The sequence below is a fragment of the Mus pahari genome, chromosome 12 (genome assembly GCF_900095145.1).
Source record: "Mus pahari chromosome 12, PAHARI_EIJ_v1.1, whole genome shotgun sequence".
Taxonomy (NCBI): Eukaryota; Metazoa; Chordata; class Mammalia; order Rodentia; family Muridae; genus Mus; species Mus pahari.
Genome location: NC_034601.1, coordinates 82592827 through 82610406, shown reverse-complemented (window position 1 = coordinate 82610406; position 17580 = coordinate 82592827). Strand labels below are relative to the sequence as shown.

Below are 17580 nucleotides of genomic sequence, written 5' to 3'. Positions count from 1 at the left end.
AAAAAAAAAAAAAAAAAAAAAAAAAAAAAAAAAAAAAAAAAAAAGAAGGCTGTGAAACTGCTTTTCTGTTTCCTCTGGGCGAGTTGACACATGCCCTATGATGTTGAAGTCACCCTGATTCACACAGCTAGTCTGGTCCATATAGATGGCTCCACACCAGCCAGAGCTACCTGGTAAGACTCTGTCTCACAAACTAACTACAACAAATATGCCCATCTGAAGCAGTCTGAATCCTCAGCAGATGAAACGGGTCCAGGTTAGCCCCTCACTCAGAGAATAAGCTTGGATAGCCCGACCCGCACCCCACTTCTAGAAAGTGTTTGCTCTGAGCTTGGGCTCCATGCTCCCCAATGGCATTCTTGCCACCTTCTGTCCTTTTGGCTGCCCTGTGGGGCTCAACCACAGCCACCTCCTGCCTCAGGACAACAGACTAGTCTCACCCCCAAAGCAGTTTGTGATGGCTACTCTTGGTTGTCAACTTGACTACACTAGGAACTAACCCCTACCCCCAAGTGGAGGGTCTATGGAGGGGGTGCTTAATGGAACTCAAGGCCCTGAGCTCACTAGGCAAACCACTCACTACCAAGTCCTAGGCCCAGCCCTGTCCTTTTAACCCTTAAGGCTCCTCCCCACCCCACCCCCACCCACCAAGCTGGCAGATAGACCTTGTCTCCTTAGAGAGGCTCCCCGCTTCTCCCTAAGGGCTCAGTGCTCTCAACAGAGGACTAAGCCAGCAAGCTCTAGTCTCCTGCCAGTGTCAGGACAAGGCTGTGGGCGGGGCTCCTCACAGTGGACCATGTGGGCGCCATGCACCAGTGAGGGGGGTGGGGTGGGATGGGGAGGGGTGAGCTGGCCACCCTTTCCTAAATGTTAAATCGTGCCAAAGGGTTTAAAAGGTGCCTTTGGGAAGCCGGGCAAGGGTGGCAGTCGGCTCAGGTGTGTTCCTGGGTAACATGGTTGGTGGCCCGCCCGGGTGACTCGTTTGTGGACTGTGGTGTCCCCGTGGCTTTGAGGAACTAAGGGAAGAGACAGCAGGAACTTCTTTCTTGTTGAAGTCTCCTGAGAACTCCTCGGCCTAAGTGTAACTTAAGAAAACACAAGTTTAGGTACAAATAGTTTTAGTTTGGTATTTATTATTTAGAGCCAGGATCTCTACATCGCCCCGGCTGTCCTGAAACTCACTATGAAAACCAGGCTGGCCTCGAACTCACAGAAATCTACTGGCCTCTGCTTTTCAAGTGCTGGAATAAAGGCATGTGTCACCATGCCTGGCTAAGACTTTTCACAAGTCAATACTTTACGGAAAACAGGCAAAGAAGGTGACGTGGTACGGGACGAGTAAAGAAGAAACACGTGCCCTTCTTTTTCCTGTTTTGTTTTTGTGTTTTTCGAGACAGGGTTTCTCTGTATAGCCTTGGCTGTCCTAGAACTCACTCTAGACCAGGCTGGCCTCGAACTCACAGAGATCCTCCTGCCTCTGCCAGGAGTAAAGGCGTGCGCCACCATCACCCGGCAGATAGACTTTTAAAAAAAAGTTTAATATACAATCTTTTATTTCTAGATTTAAAAAAAAAAAAGACTTAAATTATCAGGACATTATTTACAAGATTAATCACCTCTGTTCGTGAGGTGCTGGGGTGGGTGGGGTGTGTACATGCTAGGCAAGCACCGAGCCCAGGGGTGTCACATTTAAGCCATCACACTGGACATGAAGGGGACACTGAGGGCCCCTCTTTGTGACCGGCAGGGATGGCTTGGACAGCTCATTTTCCAGAGTGAAGGCAAGGACCCAGTCTCTGACTGTCGGGGCAGCTAACACTGAGGAGAGCGTCACGGGTTTGCAGCCACGTTGCCAGTAATGAGCAGTTGTCGTTTTTAGTGTTTAAGAGAAACGCTTGGTTTTTCTGTTTGTTTGTTTTTTTGTTTGTTTTTGTTTTTTTCTGAGATATCTTTCTGTGGAATCCTTTTAAATACTTGTAGCATCCAGAAAACTCATAAAGAACAAACACTACACCATCTTCCCTGGCCCCAGGGGGCCTCCCGGAGGCAGGTGTCCCTGGGGCCCTGGGGGGGGCTCTCACAGGTGCCCTGATCACTGCCCGAGACCCTGGCCTGGTTCACGGTGTATGGAGCACATCATCTCGCTCCTTTTCTGGAGAAGAAATGATTGACACGGAGTCCCAGGAATCCTCCTTCGGTGAACTGTCCTTGTCCAAGGCCTCCAAGATGAATTGATCTGGGTCCTTTAGATACTAGAAGAGGGTAGAAGGACAGCCAGTTACAAAGAGTCCGATACAAGGTCCCTCCTTGTAGTTGATGTAGACACATTATAATCAGGCACAACTTCATTTTGTCCACCACCAATAGTTATTGTTACTATTGTGACCCTGGGGGTCAAGCCCAGGCCTGGCACATGGTAAGGGCACACTCTGCAGCTAACACATGCTCAGCCCTGATTTCCAGCACATGCCTGCCTTTTCACCCCTCATCTCTGTAATGGCGCAGGCCTAGGTGTAGCTCAGAGCAAGAGCGCTTGTCTAGAAAGTACAAGGGCCCGGTCTCCATTCTCTGTTCATCTGAGGAAAGCTGGGGAGGGCAGAACTCAGGAGAATTCGGAGTCCCCACTGTCCTCAGCTATGGCAGGATAAAGCAGGGAATGTCTCTAAGTTCTAGTCCCCGCTTCCATCTGCACACAACCCTGGACACATCTGGGTGGGGCTGGGGTCCTCACAGTGAAGAGGGGGTCTCACAGCCCCAAACTTTCCTTCTTTTTTGCTCTTGGCGATAAACTCCCCAGGATTCCAGGGCTCTGTCTGCAGCATTTAGAAGTGCTATCGGCCAATGGAAAGAGGAACAGACGTCACGTGCGTGCTGTGTGAAACCCCAGACACAGTAGCGAAACCAATCTCTACTCTCACGTAACAGCAGCAGCCTCCGGCAGTTCTTCACACTTTCCCAAGAAAGTACACCAAAACCTTAGATTTCTGCTCCAGAGAAACAACTGTGGTAACCCAGGCTCAGTTCCTCTGAGGGCTGTACCCGAGAGTCAGGGCGAGCCTAGTGAAAGCTCAAGGGCCACCCGGAACTATTACTCTCTGGCAGTGTCACCAAGGGAAACCTTTAACCCATCACCACGAGCCACGTGTTATATAGACTCTGACCTAACCAACAGCCATTTTACTACTTAAGTAATTCTGTGTGAACGTATATGTGTGGGCATGTGTGCACACATGGGGGGCAGAGGACAGCACGGGGTGTCCATTCTCTCCTACCACAGGAGGGGTGGGGTCACAGCAGGTCACTTGAGCATCTGCGCACTGACCTCTTTGATTTGTTCTGGGATGTTTGGTGGAGCTTGAAACCAGTACTTCACCCGGCTTTGGTATTTGAGGAACAGGATGAAGCAGGCTCCCGTCAGCACCAGCAGCAATGTGAAGATGCCCAAAGGAATCAGGGTGACTTGCTGCAGCCTGGTGGAGGCTAAAGAAGATGACACAGAAGTGAACAAGCCACCAGCAGCAGTCCACGCCCCATCTCCCACTGCTGGGCCATTTTCTCGTCCCAGGAAAACCCACAGGCCCTCTTTACTCCCTGCCCTTGCCTTAATTTGTGCTTAAACTAATAATTTTGACCTGAAAATGTAAAACCTGAAAATTTCTATTCAAAAATCAAAACTTGCCCTGTCATAATACCACAAATGGAAAATTCCACATCCAAATTCATCTGATGGGCCCCTGTGCAAGCCCCAGTGCACTTGGAGCGGTGAGACGTCTCAGCAAGTGAAGGTGCCTGCCTCTAAGCCTGGCAGGCCTGCATTTCATCCTGGAGACCCATGTGTGACAGCAGAGGGTAGTGTGAACGTCCTCTATCCTGTCACAATACCACACAGTGTCCTCTGATGGCCACTCAAGTACACTCACATGACATGTATGCACGCACACGCACACAACCCCCCTCCACAACACACTAAGTAAGCAAAAAAATGCAATAAAAAATTCTATACCAGCGTACTAAAAATATTATATAAAACCTCCTTCAGGCTATGCATGTAAGGTGTCTATGAAAACATAAAGGAATTTTGTGTTCAGATTTAGGATTCGTCCCTATGACACTTCATTTTATATATATGCAAATATTTTAACATCTGAAACAAGACGACCACAAATCTGACATACTCCTGGTCCCAGGTGTTGTGGAGGCTGCTCAGCCTAGTCACACAGCCCTTGCGGTTGAAGACCTCAACATAATTCTCCTGTCGGGTAAATACTTCTGGTCTCTGCTCCGACCACCGGCCACGCCACAGCATGCGGTCCTAACCACTTCAGGAGAAGCTCTTTTTGCAGCAGGTAAATAAAGGTATAAATGAAGGTATGTCTTACCATCTGCTGTTGTTTCATGACAGGATACATTGCTCAAGAGCCCGTGTGGTTGGATATTTTTGTTTTTCAAAATCAGTTGCGCCTCAGTTTGTAAACAATACACTCTGAATGGCTTCAGATTACCCAGCACAATGGAATTGCTCTTGAAAGGGCCTTCAACCTGTATAGACAGCACCGGAGCCACACAAGTCAGACGGACAGACGGGACAGATAGACGGACAGATGGGACAGACAGAGGGGCAGACAGGGCCACGCAGCTTATAGCTTTTCTAGCGACTCTTCAAATCCACAGTGAACACAACCAAATGGTAACAAGACTGGGGCTGTTAGGACTCATTAAGCCTCATGAGGCACCCAGAACATCACGAATCTTAATTTCTAGTATAGAAATTTCTCCTGTAAAACTGTAGCCACGGGCTGGGGAGATGGTTCGGTGGGCACAGCATTTGCTGTATGATCGATCCCAAGAAGCTGAGTTCATTCCCTCCGCACCTCTGTAAAGTCTGGCATGTTGATGTTCTACCTCTTATCTCCATTATTGGGGGGACAGAGGCAGGTACTGGGGGGCAGAGGCAGGCACTGGGGGGCAGAGACAGGTAGATCCTCAGAGCTTCGTGGCCAGCCAGGCTGGATAAATGGTGATCTCTAGGTTCTGGGAGAGACCCTGTCTCAAAAAAACTAAGGTGGAGAGCAACAGAGGAAGCCACCTGATGTCACCCTCAGGCCCCTATACACAAGCATGGATATGTGGACCTGTCTGCAATTCTACCTGCACACACACCCTCACACATGGATAATAAAATAACCATCTGTGCCTTGGGTTAGATAACAGAGAAAAAGCACCCTGCAATGTCCCTTTAGTTCCCAAACAGCTGGTGATTTGAAGTGAAATGTGCTAATCCCTTTATGGCTAAAAGGACATAGGTAGTGGAGTCCTCAGGAGGTGCCTGGATTTAACTGCCTCAGGCTGTGTCAGCCTTCTGCTTACACTAATCAAAGCACTCCCTCCAGGAAATCTCCATCCAGTCCTGTATGGTTTTGAAAACCAGTCAAACTCTTTACATGACTGACACTGCAGACCATTGTCCCAAAGACCACACCAGAAGTGGACCCAGGGGGCTGACATCAAAGAGGAGAGGGAGAACACCTGCACCTTGTCCTGAAGCTGCTCCCGCGGTGACAGTAACAGAAATGACATCAGTCTATTGCCATCTGCCAGGCCTAACTATCTAAACTGTTTGAGAAGGGACAGCTCCCTAGACCTCCCCAAGGTCCAGATTCAGCAAATCCATCGTAGGCACGGAGCTAGCAAAATCCATGAATGGAACCAGACAGCAGGAATGGATGACGCCAAAGGGGTCAGATCCTTCTGGCTGAGGAGGGCTCAAGACAGCAAGGAGGACTAAAACCGGCTCAGGGTCCAAACTCCAGGAGACACTGGCGACCCTAGACTCCTGTCTCATGTGGGAGATCTTTCTTCTTTCTTCTGGGTAAGAAACTCTAGGGGGCTGGAGAGCTGGCTCAGCAATTAAGAGCACTGACGATTCTTCCAGAGGTCCTGAGTTCAATTCCCAGCAACCACACAGTGGCCCACAACCATCTGTAATGGGATCTGATGCCCTCTTCTGGTGTGTCTGAAACAGCCACAGTGTGCTCATATACATAAAAAAAAAAAAAAAAAAAAAACAAAAAAACCAACAAACAAAAAATTCTAAAGAGAAAAAAAAAAACATAAACAAAGAGGAAAAGGGTCCTTACCTGTCGGGTTCCTGACTTTTCCCAGTAGTGGACAAGATACTGAAAAGTTGCCCCATGGAACACATCAAAAGGAGGGGAGAAGTGTATGATGAGGGAGCCTTTTCCTGGGGTCACCGAGATGTTTTTCGGAGGTCCAACAGTAACTGAAATAGAATCACAGAGACCTCACATGAGTGACACACAGACACCCATATACACTTTGTATGTCTATTAAATACCATACATATCTACATTGTGTGTACACACATGCTTACACTTACACAAGCAATGGGCTACACCGTTCTGAACATGAGGTTTACCAGGGAGCCAGCAGGCAAGCAGAAGGAGAGGCCCTTGCAGAACCCACCGGGTTCCGGCAGGTGCAGGACTGGCCCTGCTGAAAGGCCCTCTGAACCGAGATCTATCTGAGCTACACGGAAGTTGTTTCCCCAGTCCCCATCAGGGAGGCTCGTGCAGCACGCTGCAAGGGTTTGGCATTGCCCAAGGCATTCAAGATTGTTCTAGCTGAGATGCTGTTTCTCAGCGGGGAGTTGTCTGACTGCAAGCAAAACTTCCAGAATCATGGCAGGCATCAGGATCCCAGAGAGACAGAACAGAAACTTAAGCTGGAGGCAAAGTTTTCATTCAGGGTGGAAAAGACGTGCAAGGTTTGAAATTTGCAGAGGAGTGGGTGGGCCTGGAGTGTATCGTGTTAAGTGAGGGAAAAAGACACCACATGTTCCGCCTCATACGAGGATCCCAGTCTACCGTGTCCATGTGGAACACTAGACATGTTACAGGCAGGTAAACAGCACTGAGTGACGGTGTGGAATAACATTTACCGCATCACTGACTTTCCTTCACAGTTGAATTTTTGAGTCAAGGTCTCTCAATGTGTGACTCTGTCTTGCTTGGAACTCACTCTGTAGACCAGGATGGCTTTGAACTCACTGACATCTGCCTGCCTCTACCTCCCAAGTTCTTTGACTAAAGGTCTGCGCCACCCTTAACCCCCAGCTCATTTTTAAATAAGCTGGCATTTTAATGGTTCTGGGTTATTTGGGGGATCTTTTATTTATTAATTTATTCAGCTTTATTTAAAATTTTCTATTACATTTTGCTGTTGTAGTGGTGGTAACAATAAAATCTGCCATGCTACTCAGGATTATACTTCTTAAAAAACAAAAAACAAAAAAACCCAGCCAAAACACTAATTGCTTACTATAGAATGGACTATGTAGTCAGCGGTCACATTCGTTGTCTTATACTTGAATTTCGAGCGCGCATGTGCGTGTGTATGGGGGCTCAGCATACAGCACCTGCCTGGGAGGGAGGTGGAGGTATCAGTTCCCTGCTCCCCAGCACCAGAGCAAAGAAAACAAAAAAATGGCTGTAACTGCCTTCCCATTAAACACTGTTTACAGTAACCGGCGTGGGGTCAGATTTAGAGCCCAGAGTCTGGTGCAGCAAATCCTATTCTTTAGCATCAGCCTGAGGTCAATGGACAACCTCACCATTTGTCTCTGGTGTATTAGGATGGGGACCAGGCCCAAGGCCTAGGGTGGGTTCCGTACTGATCACTGAAGAAGCACACAGAGAAAACCTGGGACGGTGACATTTCTTTTTAAAGGTATGTCTATTTTATTTACCTGCGTGTGAGTGGGGGTGCCTGAGGAGACCAGAGAAGGGTGTTTAGATGCCTGGAGCTGGAGTCTCAGACAGTTGCGAGCTCCCCAATGTGGGTGCTGGGAACTGAACTCCGGTCCTCTGCAAGAGCCAGAGTGCTCTGAACAGCTGAGTCGCCTCTCTGGCCCCTGGAGAGCTTTCTTCCTAAGTTCTCTTACCATTCTCATAGTGTTGAAACGGCTCCAGCCTCACCCACTCGGAAGTGAGGTTTTCTCGCTTGGCTCGCACCCGCAGGAAGACTTTGAATGAGTGTGGGAAAATCTTCAAACGGCCGCCTCCTGTGAGGTCACACTTCGTCTCTGTGATGTCCGTACAGTTCGGCCTCAGCAACCTATACCAAGAGCCATCGATGCTGGGAAAGAAAACAAGATCTCAATTCACAGAATTCTCTCTTCGCGAGTAACCCTGTTCTCTAGGGACACTAACTCCTCCCAAGGACTCGCTTACTCATTCATTCTTTTGGCAAAGGTCACATACAGAAACTCTTGGCTAGATTAGTTCATACGCCATGACTACTCAAGTGTCCAACGCTTTTGGGATGTGCACAAGCTTAGGGAACCACCAGTATGACCGATTTTTAAAATATGCTCTATTTACCCCTCGCCTCCAAACCCCCATCTGGTATCCATTAATAGTGATTCTCCACCTCTTCACTCAGAAGCCCCAGTCAGCAGCAATGACTGAGGTACTGTCTGCCTCAACAGGGTCCTCCATCCTGAACAGAACTATACCATATGGAGGCCTATGAACCCCTGGTCTCTTATGACTGCCTCTGTGGCAGGTCCATTCAAGATAGAGAATGTATCAGGGTTTTTTCTTCCTCTAGAGCTTTAAAATGCTGTGTTTGATTTCTATGTGCACTCGTGTGCTGGGATGGAAGGTGTGAGCCACCACCACCCATCTCAAAAACAGTTTTTAAGAATGTTTCTCGGAAGACAGACTTATGGGGGGAAGGGGGTTCCCGAGGGAAGGAGTCCCTTTGCATACAGAGGGTAAAATTAAGGTGACTCTGGCTGCATCTAGATGAACGATGACATGAACATGGCTCAAGCATATGGTTCATTGAGCGCCACCAACTCAGTCTAAAGTTTACTAATCAAGAGAGTCACCCAGCTTCCAGGCCTTGCTACTGTGGCCTTCATAAAAAGCTAAGGGGGCACCTTCCTTTACAATGGCAGTCATGCTTGACCACAGACAAACACAGTTTTTAAATCTTAGTCTCAAAATCAGTTAAAAAAAAAAAAAAAAAAACCCTCAAACAAGAAAACTGATTCTTAAAGCCAAACAAAACCAGAGACCTTTTCCCCTCACAAGAGTCGAGCCCGCAGCAGAGGGGGTGAGGGTGGGGGACCAGCTTGCTTTAGTGTTTACCAATGCTTCTCTTACTAAAACCAACCTCAACCCCTGATAAAAAAAGAATGCGCAAATCAAGTGGTGGCCTGCGACTGAGGTGAGAGGCAGCACAAAGGGCGTGAACACTGTATCATTCAGAACAGAAAACCAGGTGAGAAACAGAGTTCCCTGTAGTCTAGAGAAACAGAGTTCCCTGTAGTCTAGAGAAACAGAGTTCCCTGTAGTCTAGAGAAACAGAGTTCACTGTAGTCTAGAGAAACAGAGTTCCCTGTAGTCTAATGAACGCGTTCCTCAGTAGGCTCAGTTTGGACTCCGAGGTCATTACCCTGAAAGCTGCCTCTTGCCTTTCCAGGGCAGAAGCAAACCCTCGCTCTGTACAGAGCAAAGGGATCAAGTGTCACCAATAACGGAGGTCCCAGCAGCCCTTGCTCTTTAACAGCCAGGCTTAAGTTCACCTCTGATGAGCAGGAGGTGATGAGATCTCTGTCCTTGAAGCTTTTACGTGCACAGGAGGTCTCACCATAGTCATGATGAGAGCCCCGGGGTCAGGATCTCACTCCAGATTCCCGGCCAACTTCCCCAACAAGTCCCACCCAGCAAGGACACCCGCAGACCGTCATCCACTTACTAGCTATATTCCACCTGGTAGACCACTGGCCTCGTGTCATCGCTGGAAGGTGACGGCTCCCAAGTTAGAGTCTGCTCGTCATTGTACAGGTGAAGCTTTGGGTTCTGAGGGGCCGAGAGCTGGGAAGAGGAGTCTTGGGAGGAACAGGGGGCGGGCGAGAAGGGCAATTCAGAAAACACTGAATTACAGAAATGTTTCAGTGCCTGTTATCAAAGTCATTCATTCAGCACAGGTCTGGCTGCAGTTTGGCTCTGGAACAGGAGCAGCTGATCTCCCTGACTTACCCCCTCCCAGGCCTGATAGTGAGGAGGGCATTATGGGAGACATGGTTTAGGTCACCCTCTAGGTCGTGGGGACCGCAGCCTGACTACCCTGGCTTACCACATCTACCATATGTGGCACTTGACTGTGGGCTGCCCAAGACTCCATCTTTCTACAGGAATAACCCTAATCCTAACCAATAACGGACCACCCCATAGAGTGAGCATCTCCTAAGCCCAGATAGTGTACCAAGATGCCCCTGCACGTATGTGTTCATGCGGATGCCCCAAACCAGACAGTCAACTCCCAAAGGCGCTTGCTATGTGGGCAAGATCGAACATCATTTGTTCCTCAAAAACTCTCAGCATCCCATCGCTGGGATCCGGGTAGCTTTCTGCATCCCAGGTTCGAAGCCACAGAAGAAATGTTCACTTTTAACTTGCCTCCCAGCCCTGAGAGCCACGAATCACAAAAGAACGCATTCCCCAGGGGGAGGTAGCAGATTCCCCAGTGAGACCAGTTCCAACCATCGACCAGGCTGGGCTAGAGACTGAAACAGGGGAACCTTCCCTCAGAAGAGAAATCGTCTTAACACTTACTCTGACGGAAAGATTAACGAGAAACATTCAGAAGGTGGGAAGGAAGGCATGCGGCTCCAGAATTCAAAGCAGGAAACACGAACCAAACCACATGTTTTCAGAGAGCCCCTCCAAGCCAGAAGAAGGGTGCGGGAGGCGCCTCCAGTCCCCGCGCACCGCCACCGGGCTGCTGCCACCTGTCCATCCACAGACTGCCAGCGCCTCCACCTCTGGGAGGCTCCGGCTGCTCAACACTACAGACCATTCACACAGGTACGGGGACAAATCAGCAGGGCGGAGGGCAGACCCCGTCAGCTCGCTGAGGGCTTGGCAGAAGCCAGGGAAGCCAGGCACCCATCAACAAATCTCAGAGAGAGTAGCGTTTCCTGCCCGCATCGGGTTTCTGCCCCTGCTGTATGTAGCACATCCCCCAAACGCAAGAGCTTTTACCAACCGTGACGTATCATCTTAATTATTATTTCACGACATTTATCACTTATCATCACTCTGAGGTCAGGTGTGTGAAGCAGGCCTAGGGTGGTGATGGCAGCGGGGGTGGGGGTGGGGGCCCTGTTCCTTCTGGAGTCGCCAGGGCGCCTCCCTTTTCTGTGCTCCGGAAGCTATTGGCATTCTTTGGCTTGTGGCTCCTTTCTCTGTCAATGCTGGGCCCAGTCAGCCTTGTGTTACCCCCTCTCTGGTTCTTTCATGGCTCCTTACTCTATCTTTCAAGGACCCTGGCAATGACCGTGAGTTCACGTGGGGCAGAATCCAGGGCCATCTCCTCTGACAGGATCTTCAACTCAGTCACACCAGCAAAGCCCCTTCTACCAAATCACATATCCTTAAGGCCCCGGGATCAGTGCCTGGACATCTTTTAAAGGACATTATTCTGCCTAACACACCTCCCCGCCCCCCTCCCCCATCTCTCACACCTCCGGAGGAACCGGAAAGGATATTCTCTTCCGCTGCTGGGTCCCTAGTCTCACAATCTAAACATTCATCTAAGAAGGGGACGCCAGGGACCAGGTTAGAAAGAACCTTATTCTAACCACACGTGGAAGAGGAAAGCTATCGGTTCTCAGATACAAGAGACTCGGGACAAATGGCTTAACTGTGGTGGTGCCTGTTAGCATACCAAGTGTCTACGGCCTCCGGGCCCACTCAGGACCTGTAGCTCCCCTCAGCTCATCTCACCCGAGCCCGATCCTCCGGCTCACTGGCTTCCGGTGGCTTCTGGCCCCCAGCTTCTCATCCCTGGGAAGTCCTGACTTTTGGGCTATGCGCTTTCTTGGGTCTCTTTTGCCTTCCTCACTCTCCGTCTCCTCTCTTCATGGCCTGGTCCAGTCTGCTGGCCATGTTCATCTACTACTTTCCCTGCTCCGGACTCCTCCGGCTGTACTCTGTTTCAGATCTCCTTCCCCTCAACCATACCTTGGGAGCTTTACTTCGCTTTATGCGCATGCGCACGTCAGGGCTGGGGGTGGGGTGGGGGCGGGGATGGAACTCAGTTGTGTACCACTCGCCTCGTGGCTTAAAGCCCTGGGTTGGATGCCCAACACTTAAAAACAAACAACAAAAAGCTAACCTGGGCCGGGCAGAAGGGGCACATGCCTTTAATCCCAGCACTCGGGAGGCAGAGGCAGGCAGATCTCTGAGATCAAGGCCAGCCTGGTCTATAGAGTGAGTTCTAGGACAGCCAGGGGCTACACAGGGAAACCCTGTCTGGGGGGGGGGGAAGCTGACCTGGCAAGATGGAGTTCTCAGACTGGCTATAAGGAAAGCCTCACACAGCACGGCTCTGTCTCCAGCGGGAGTTTCTTGGAAACCTTATCTAATCTTCTTCACTGAAGAAAATGAGTCTCAGAGACCGTCCGCACACCATAAAGCACTTTACCAGATAGCCCTCTTCATATTCTGGATGGCCCGTCCTGGAGCCTCACCCTCTCGGCTCCTGGCAAACAGCACAGCCATACTTGGGACCTTGCTCTGCAGCTCCCTCTCCAGGGAGCGGCCCCCGCTGTCATGGGGTAAACGTATAAACCTGCTCTCTCACCTCTATTGTCTTGCTCTGATTTTACTCCAGAATGCGATTCGCCCTTCTGAGAGGTTCTTCTGCTATTGTCTTTTGTGCTTGCCTCTGGATAAGGCATTTCGAGACCAGTCGGTCACAGTGTGCTCTCAATACAGTCTTTCTGAGGACGGAGCGAATTCGTGCACTGGGTAGGTCTGTCCCACCATCCCAGGCTCTGCTCACATTTTTTTTTTTTTTTTTTTTTTTTCACAGCTGCCCATCAGTTGCTCCTCAGCGCCACGCAGACACTTTGAAAAGCTAAGGTCCTGCAGGATTCAGGGGTGCTTTCTCTCTGGGCCTGGAACAGCAGGCTCAGAAGATGTGGAGAATGAGTATTGCGCTGGCAGAGAGCTGTCAACCATGAAAAAAAAAAAAAGGAACAGAACCCACACAAGACAGAACCCACACAAGGCCCAGGCGCTCTCTTCCTTGTTTTGTGTTTGGCCAGTGGCTTTGTCTCATGTCACAGGGCAGGGCAGGGCAGGGCAGGGCAGGGGTGCTGACCTTCCCTGGATGGTTCTAAAGACCCCTGCTACTTTGTGTCCCTGGGACCAAATTGCCTGACAGAATGCACTGGATCCCGGTCCATGCTAACCGGAAGGCAGGCACGTGGGAACGCTGCCATTGGCCCTGGACTGTGTGGCTGCACACCTAACCTCGTCTGAAGAATCAAGTCTCAAGTGTCTTGACCCCAGGCACATCACGGGTGAAGCAGGAAGGGCAGGGTGGAGGGACCTGGACAGGGCTGAGGACCTGGACAGTGCATGTTCAAGCAGATCACACCCAGCTGTTATCATTCGTGACTCAGAGGCTAAAGCACACAGAGAAAGGAGGAGCTTTGCACAGTCCCCTAGGGTCTGGGAGCTTTTGCCCCGTAGGAGATACAGTGTCTTTATGATGCTCGGGCCAGAGTGGCAGGTGTCTCAAGGGCAAAGGCCTAGGTTCTAGGAGCTGCAAGTGGAAGAACCTTACCCTGGCTGGATTGTCCTGAAACCACCCCCCTTGTGATTATACTGGACGTAACCCAGATATGCCAAAATAGACTGCCAGTTTTAAGACCATCTGACTAGGAACTTGCCACTTCTCCTGTAACCTAACAGTCACAGACACCGGTATCCTGAGGAAGAAGGCATGCTAATCTGTGACAGGACAGAGCCGTTGAATACTGTGCCAACGAGCTGTCTCTGGAACCAGCTCTCATTACCTGCAAGGCAGCCACGGGGACCAGGAACCAAGGAACAGCCACATCTTAAATGTGACATCCTTACTTAGTGTGTGTGTGTGTGTGTGTGTGTGTGTGTGTGTGTGTGTGAGAGAGAGAGAGAGAGAGAGAGAGAGAGAGAGAGAGAGAGAGAGAGAGAGAACGAACAACGTGTGGAAGTCAGTTCTCTCCTGCTACCTTGCAGATCCTAGATTTCAGAGTTAAGTCACTAGCCTTGGCAGCAAGCATCTATCTCACCATCCCCCCCCAATTAACCCCCCCCAACTAATCACATCTTTAAAAACAAAAGACAGATTATGCTGTCTGGTTTGGGCCTTTTGCTTTAGAAAAAGATTTATTCATTATTTTTATTTATGTGTATGTGGGTGTGGCTATGTGTACCACGTGCTTGCAGGTGCCACGGAGGGCAGATATTGTCTGACCTGGGTGGGTGCTGGGAACCAAACTCCAGACCTCTGCAGGAGCAGTGAGTGCTCTTAGCCTGCCCGAGCAATCTCCTCAGCTTAGCTTTTCACTTGCCATCTTGGGTTTGCCTCTCACAGCACTATGGGCAGGAGTTCTGTCCTTTATGAGGGAACCGAGGCCCAGGTGGGGGCTTGTGGGGTCCTGTGGCTCAAGGCAGGATTCCAGACAAGCGAGGCCCTTTACTGGACCATGGGAGTCTCATTACTGTTAGGGGCTGACAGGTCCCCCACAGGCTTTGAATGCCGGCTCTCCAGCCTGTGAGGCTATTTTGAGGGCTGTGGAGCCTGTCAGTGCAGGGCCTGAGTGAAGGAAGAGATCGGCAGAGGCAGGTCTTTGAAGGCTATCCCCACACCCTGGTTCCAGCCTCTCTCTCTCCTCTTGGTCAGCCTCACATGTATCATACCTGACACCAATGGCCTCCCCTCCAGCAACGTAAATGTGACAGGGAAATAAACAGTCCTCACCCTTCAGTCAGAACCAGGAAGTTATTCTTCTTTTTAGTAAATCCCCACAGCAAGTGTTTCCCCCCCCCCCCCGATCATTTGTCTCTTCCTGGCAGTAAAATACGAAGATTGAAAGAGAGAAAATATACACACAGCCCTTAGCAGCTTGTCTCAGTAAATGGGAGCTAGGATTATCACCTATCCAATTACAAGACAGTTCCACCTGAAGAGACAACACCCAAACAGAAAACTCCCTAACACCCATTGGTTTGGACATTCCTTCAAGCACACACACACACACACACACACACACACACACAGAGTTACACACAGAGACACACATGCACACACAGACACACAGACACATAGAGACACACACACAGAGACACACATGCACACATACACACAGACACAGATACATAGAGACATACACAGACACACACAGTTACACACAGAGATACGCACACAGACACATACACATAGAGTTACACACAGAGAGACACACACGCACACAGACACACACACACTCACACGCTCACATACGGCTACTCCACAGTACAATGAGTAGCCATGGCTACAAACAGAAGCCTTGATCCTTCTGTGCAAGTGACTGAATAACTAAAGAGTCTCATGCTATCAATTATTTTGTTTTGTTTTGTTTTTCTGATCTACAGCAAATGGCTGCCACCTAACAAATCAACAATGAGTAACTCTGGCCTGTTTGGGGTGCAGTGTTTGTCATGCTATCCTTGACTCTCAGGAACCTTTTGTAAATGTTCCTTTCAAAGCCTTGTTTGGGGGTGGGGGGTGGGGGCTGTGAGATGGCCCAGTGGTTAAGAGCGCTTGCTACTCTATTAGAGTTCTAGCCCCAGCAGGGCAGCTCACAACTATTTATAGCTCCAGTTCTGGGAGATCTGATGGCCTCTTTTGGCTTCCGTAGGCACCAGGAACTCAAGTGGCGCATAGACATACATGCAGACAAAACGTGCATAAGTTGTTAAAAGCAATTTTATGATTCCTGAGGGCCATTCATAACCTATGGAACGGTATGGGAATCTTCTCATTACCTGTTGGCCGCAAGAACAATGTCAATATTTTCACTTTGCATTGTGACTAAAAGGGTTCCTTTTAAACATATCCTAGTAAGGTTTTTCTTTTCAAAAAAAGTGTGAAAATTTCGCATTATTGTTTGTTAAGAGTGGCACAAGAGTCTAAGAGATTTACAAAAGGCTACCATTTTCAAAATATCTAAGGATCTAATTTGTTGTTAATGAGTCACAGACCACGACTTTTGTGGAACATAATAAAAGTTAATCATTAGAAAAATGTCTGTTGTAAAGTTTCTAAATACGTCTATCAACTTCTGAACACACAGTTCATAGACATCTCGGACAATCCCAGGCTCTCCTCCAAAGGAGAACTAACTGTGCGTGGGGATGCCGACAGAGGACCAATCCCTCAACACCACTTCCAATGGGAGGGAACTTCCCAATTCATAGGCTTAACTAATGGCCAAGCTTGAAAAAACCAAAATAAATAACAGCAAAACCCACTGAGTAGACCAAGCTGGCCCGGCTCGCCGGAAACTTCAGGACCTTTCTTTCTCACCCTGAGTTCTGTGTTTTCACAAGGGTTCAACCCACACCCACCACAGACTCCAGATATCCAAGCTTTGATATGATCTCTGCACGGGAAAGAATCCAGCAAAACATAATCATGTAGTAAGAACGTTCTTGGTCAGTGAAGTCTTTCTTTTGTTGGTTTTGATGACTGGCTCATAAATACAGTCAGGTTGGTGACAAAAGTGGGAAGTTGAACCCCGGTAAAGGGCTGTGTGGGCGGAGTCGGGTAGAGCTGTGATTAAAAGTGTGCCTCAGCTGACCCTCTGTCTCCATACACTGGTGGGGACACAGGCATTTCTGCTCCCCATCTATAAGATTCCGAGGAACTGAGTACCAGGATTTTATAGGCCGCCCAGACAAATACTGGTTCTGCCCGTCAGCGGATCTCCCTGGCACCAAGGGGCCAACGACGAACTGGGCTCTCCAGCTCCAGGCCTGGAATTCCCCGTGGTCCACGCCACACTCACTGCAGCTCCCTCTTGCAGATTCCTCCGGGTCGGTCCCCCGCCCGATCGCGGTCACCCTCAGATCCGGAACGACTGCAGAATCCCACCCTGCGCCGGTGCAAGCGCCCGGAGGCACCCACGCGCGGACACGATATCCGCGAGAGCTCGGGGAGTCGGGGGGAGGTGAGGTCTCCCGGGTCGCGCTTACCTGGCGAGGACGCCGCGGCGCCGAGCCCACAGAGCAGCAGCGACAGCAGCCACAGTGGCAGAGGCCGCATGGCCCGGGCGGCCCGGGACCGCGGGGTGGACGCCGCTCAGATTCGCACCGCAGCGGCCATGGCGAGCCGAGCGCCCGCCTCTTCCCAGCCTAGCCGCAGAGCCGCCTCGCCCCGCCCCGCCCGCCTCCGCCCCGCCCCCACCGCGCCCGGCCCCGCCCCCGCCCGGCCCGTGGGACTTTCCCCGGTGTTCCCGGGAACCGCGGCCCCCGCAACCCAGCACACTGCCCCGGTGACCCCGGCCACACCCCGCCGAGCCGACCTCCAAGGCGTGGCCAGAGACCACTAGGACCATCCTTCTGGGGAAACCTGTGGACACCCATCCCCACCCTACCCCACCCCACCTCGGACTCCCGCCACGCAGGATTTAAGGACCTATTTATTTTGAATTCTGTTCTCTTTAATGACCGGAAA

At 50.3% G+C, this 17580-nt stretch overlaps 1 protein-coding gene across 1 annotated transcript; it reads right to left on the bottom strand.

Annotated features, from left to right (window-relative positions):
• Positions 1-1537: 1537 nt before the first annotated feature.
• On the bottom strand, positions 1538-17242 carry Ifngr2 (interferon gamma receptor 2). Its single transcript, XM_021210014.2, has 7 exons — positions 17100-17242; positions 9784-9916; positions 7961-8154; positions 6138-6280; positions 4380-4539; positions 3323-3480; positions 1538-2252 (listed from the first exon to the last, which is right to left on the bottom strand). The coding sequence occupies exons 1-7, from the start codon at positions 17167-17169 to the stop codon at positions 2118-2120; spliced, it is 993 nt and encodes a 330-aa protein (XP_021065673.1). The 5' UTR covers positions 17170-17242; the 3' UTR covers positions 1538-2117.
• Positions 17243-17580: the final 338 nt, after the last annotated feature.

Coding starts and splice junctions, on each gene's coding strand:
- Ifngr2 (XM_021210014.2), bottom strand. CDS start 17,169: ATGCGGCCTCTGCCACTGTGGCTGCTGTCGCTGCTGCTCTGTGGGCTC. Junction 9,917..17,099: donor CGCCGCGGCGTCCTCGCCAG/GTAAGCGCGACC, acceptor GTTCCTCCCAAG/ACTCCTCTTCCCAGCTCTCG. Junction 8,155..9,783: donor TACCAGGTGGAATATAGCTA/GTAAGTGGATGA, acceptor TTTCTTTCCCAG/CATCGATGGCTCTTGGTATA.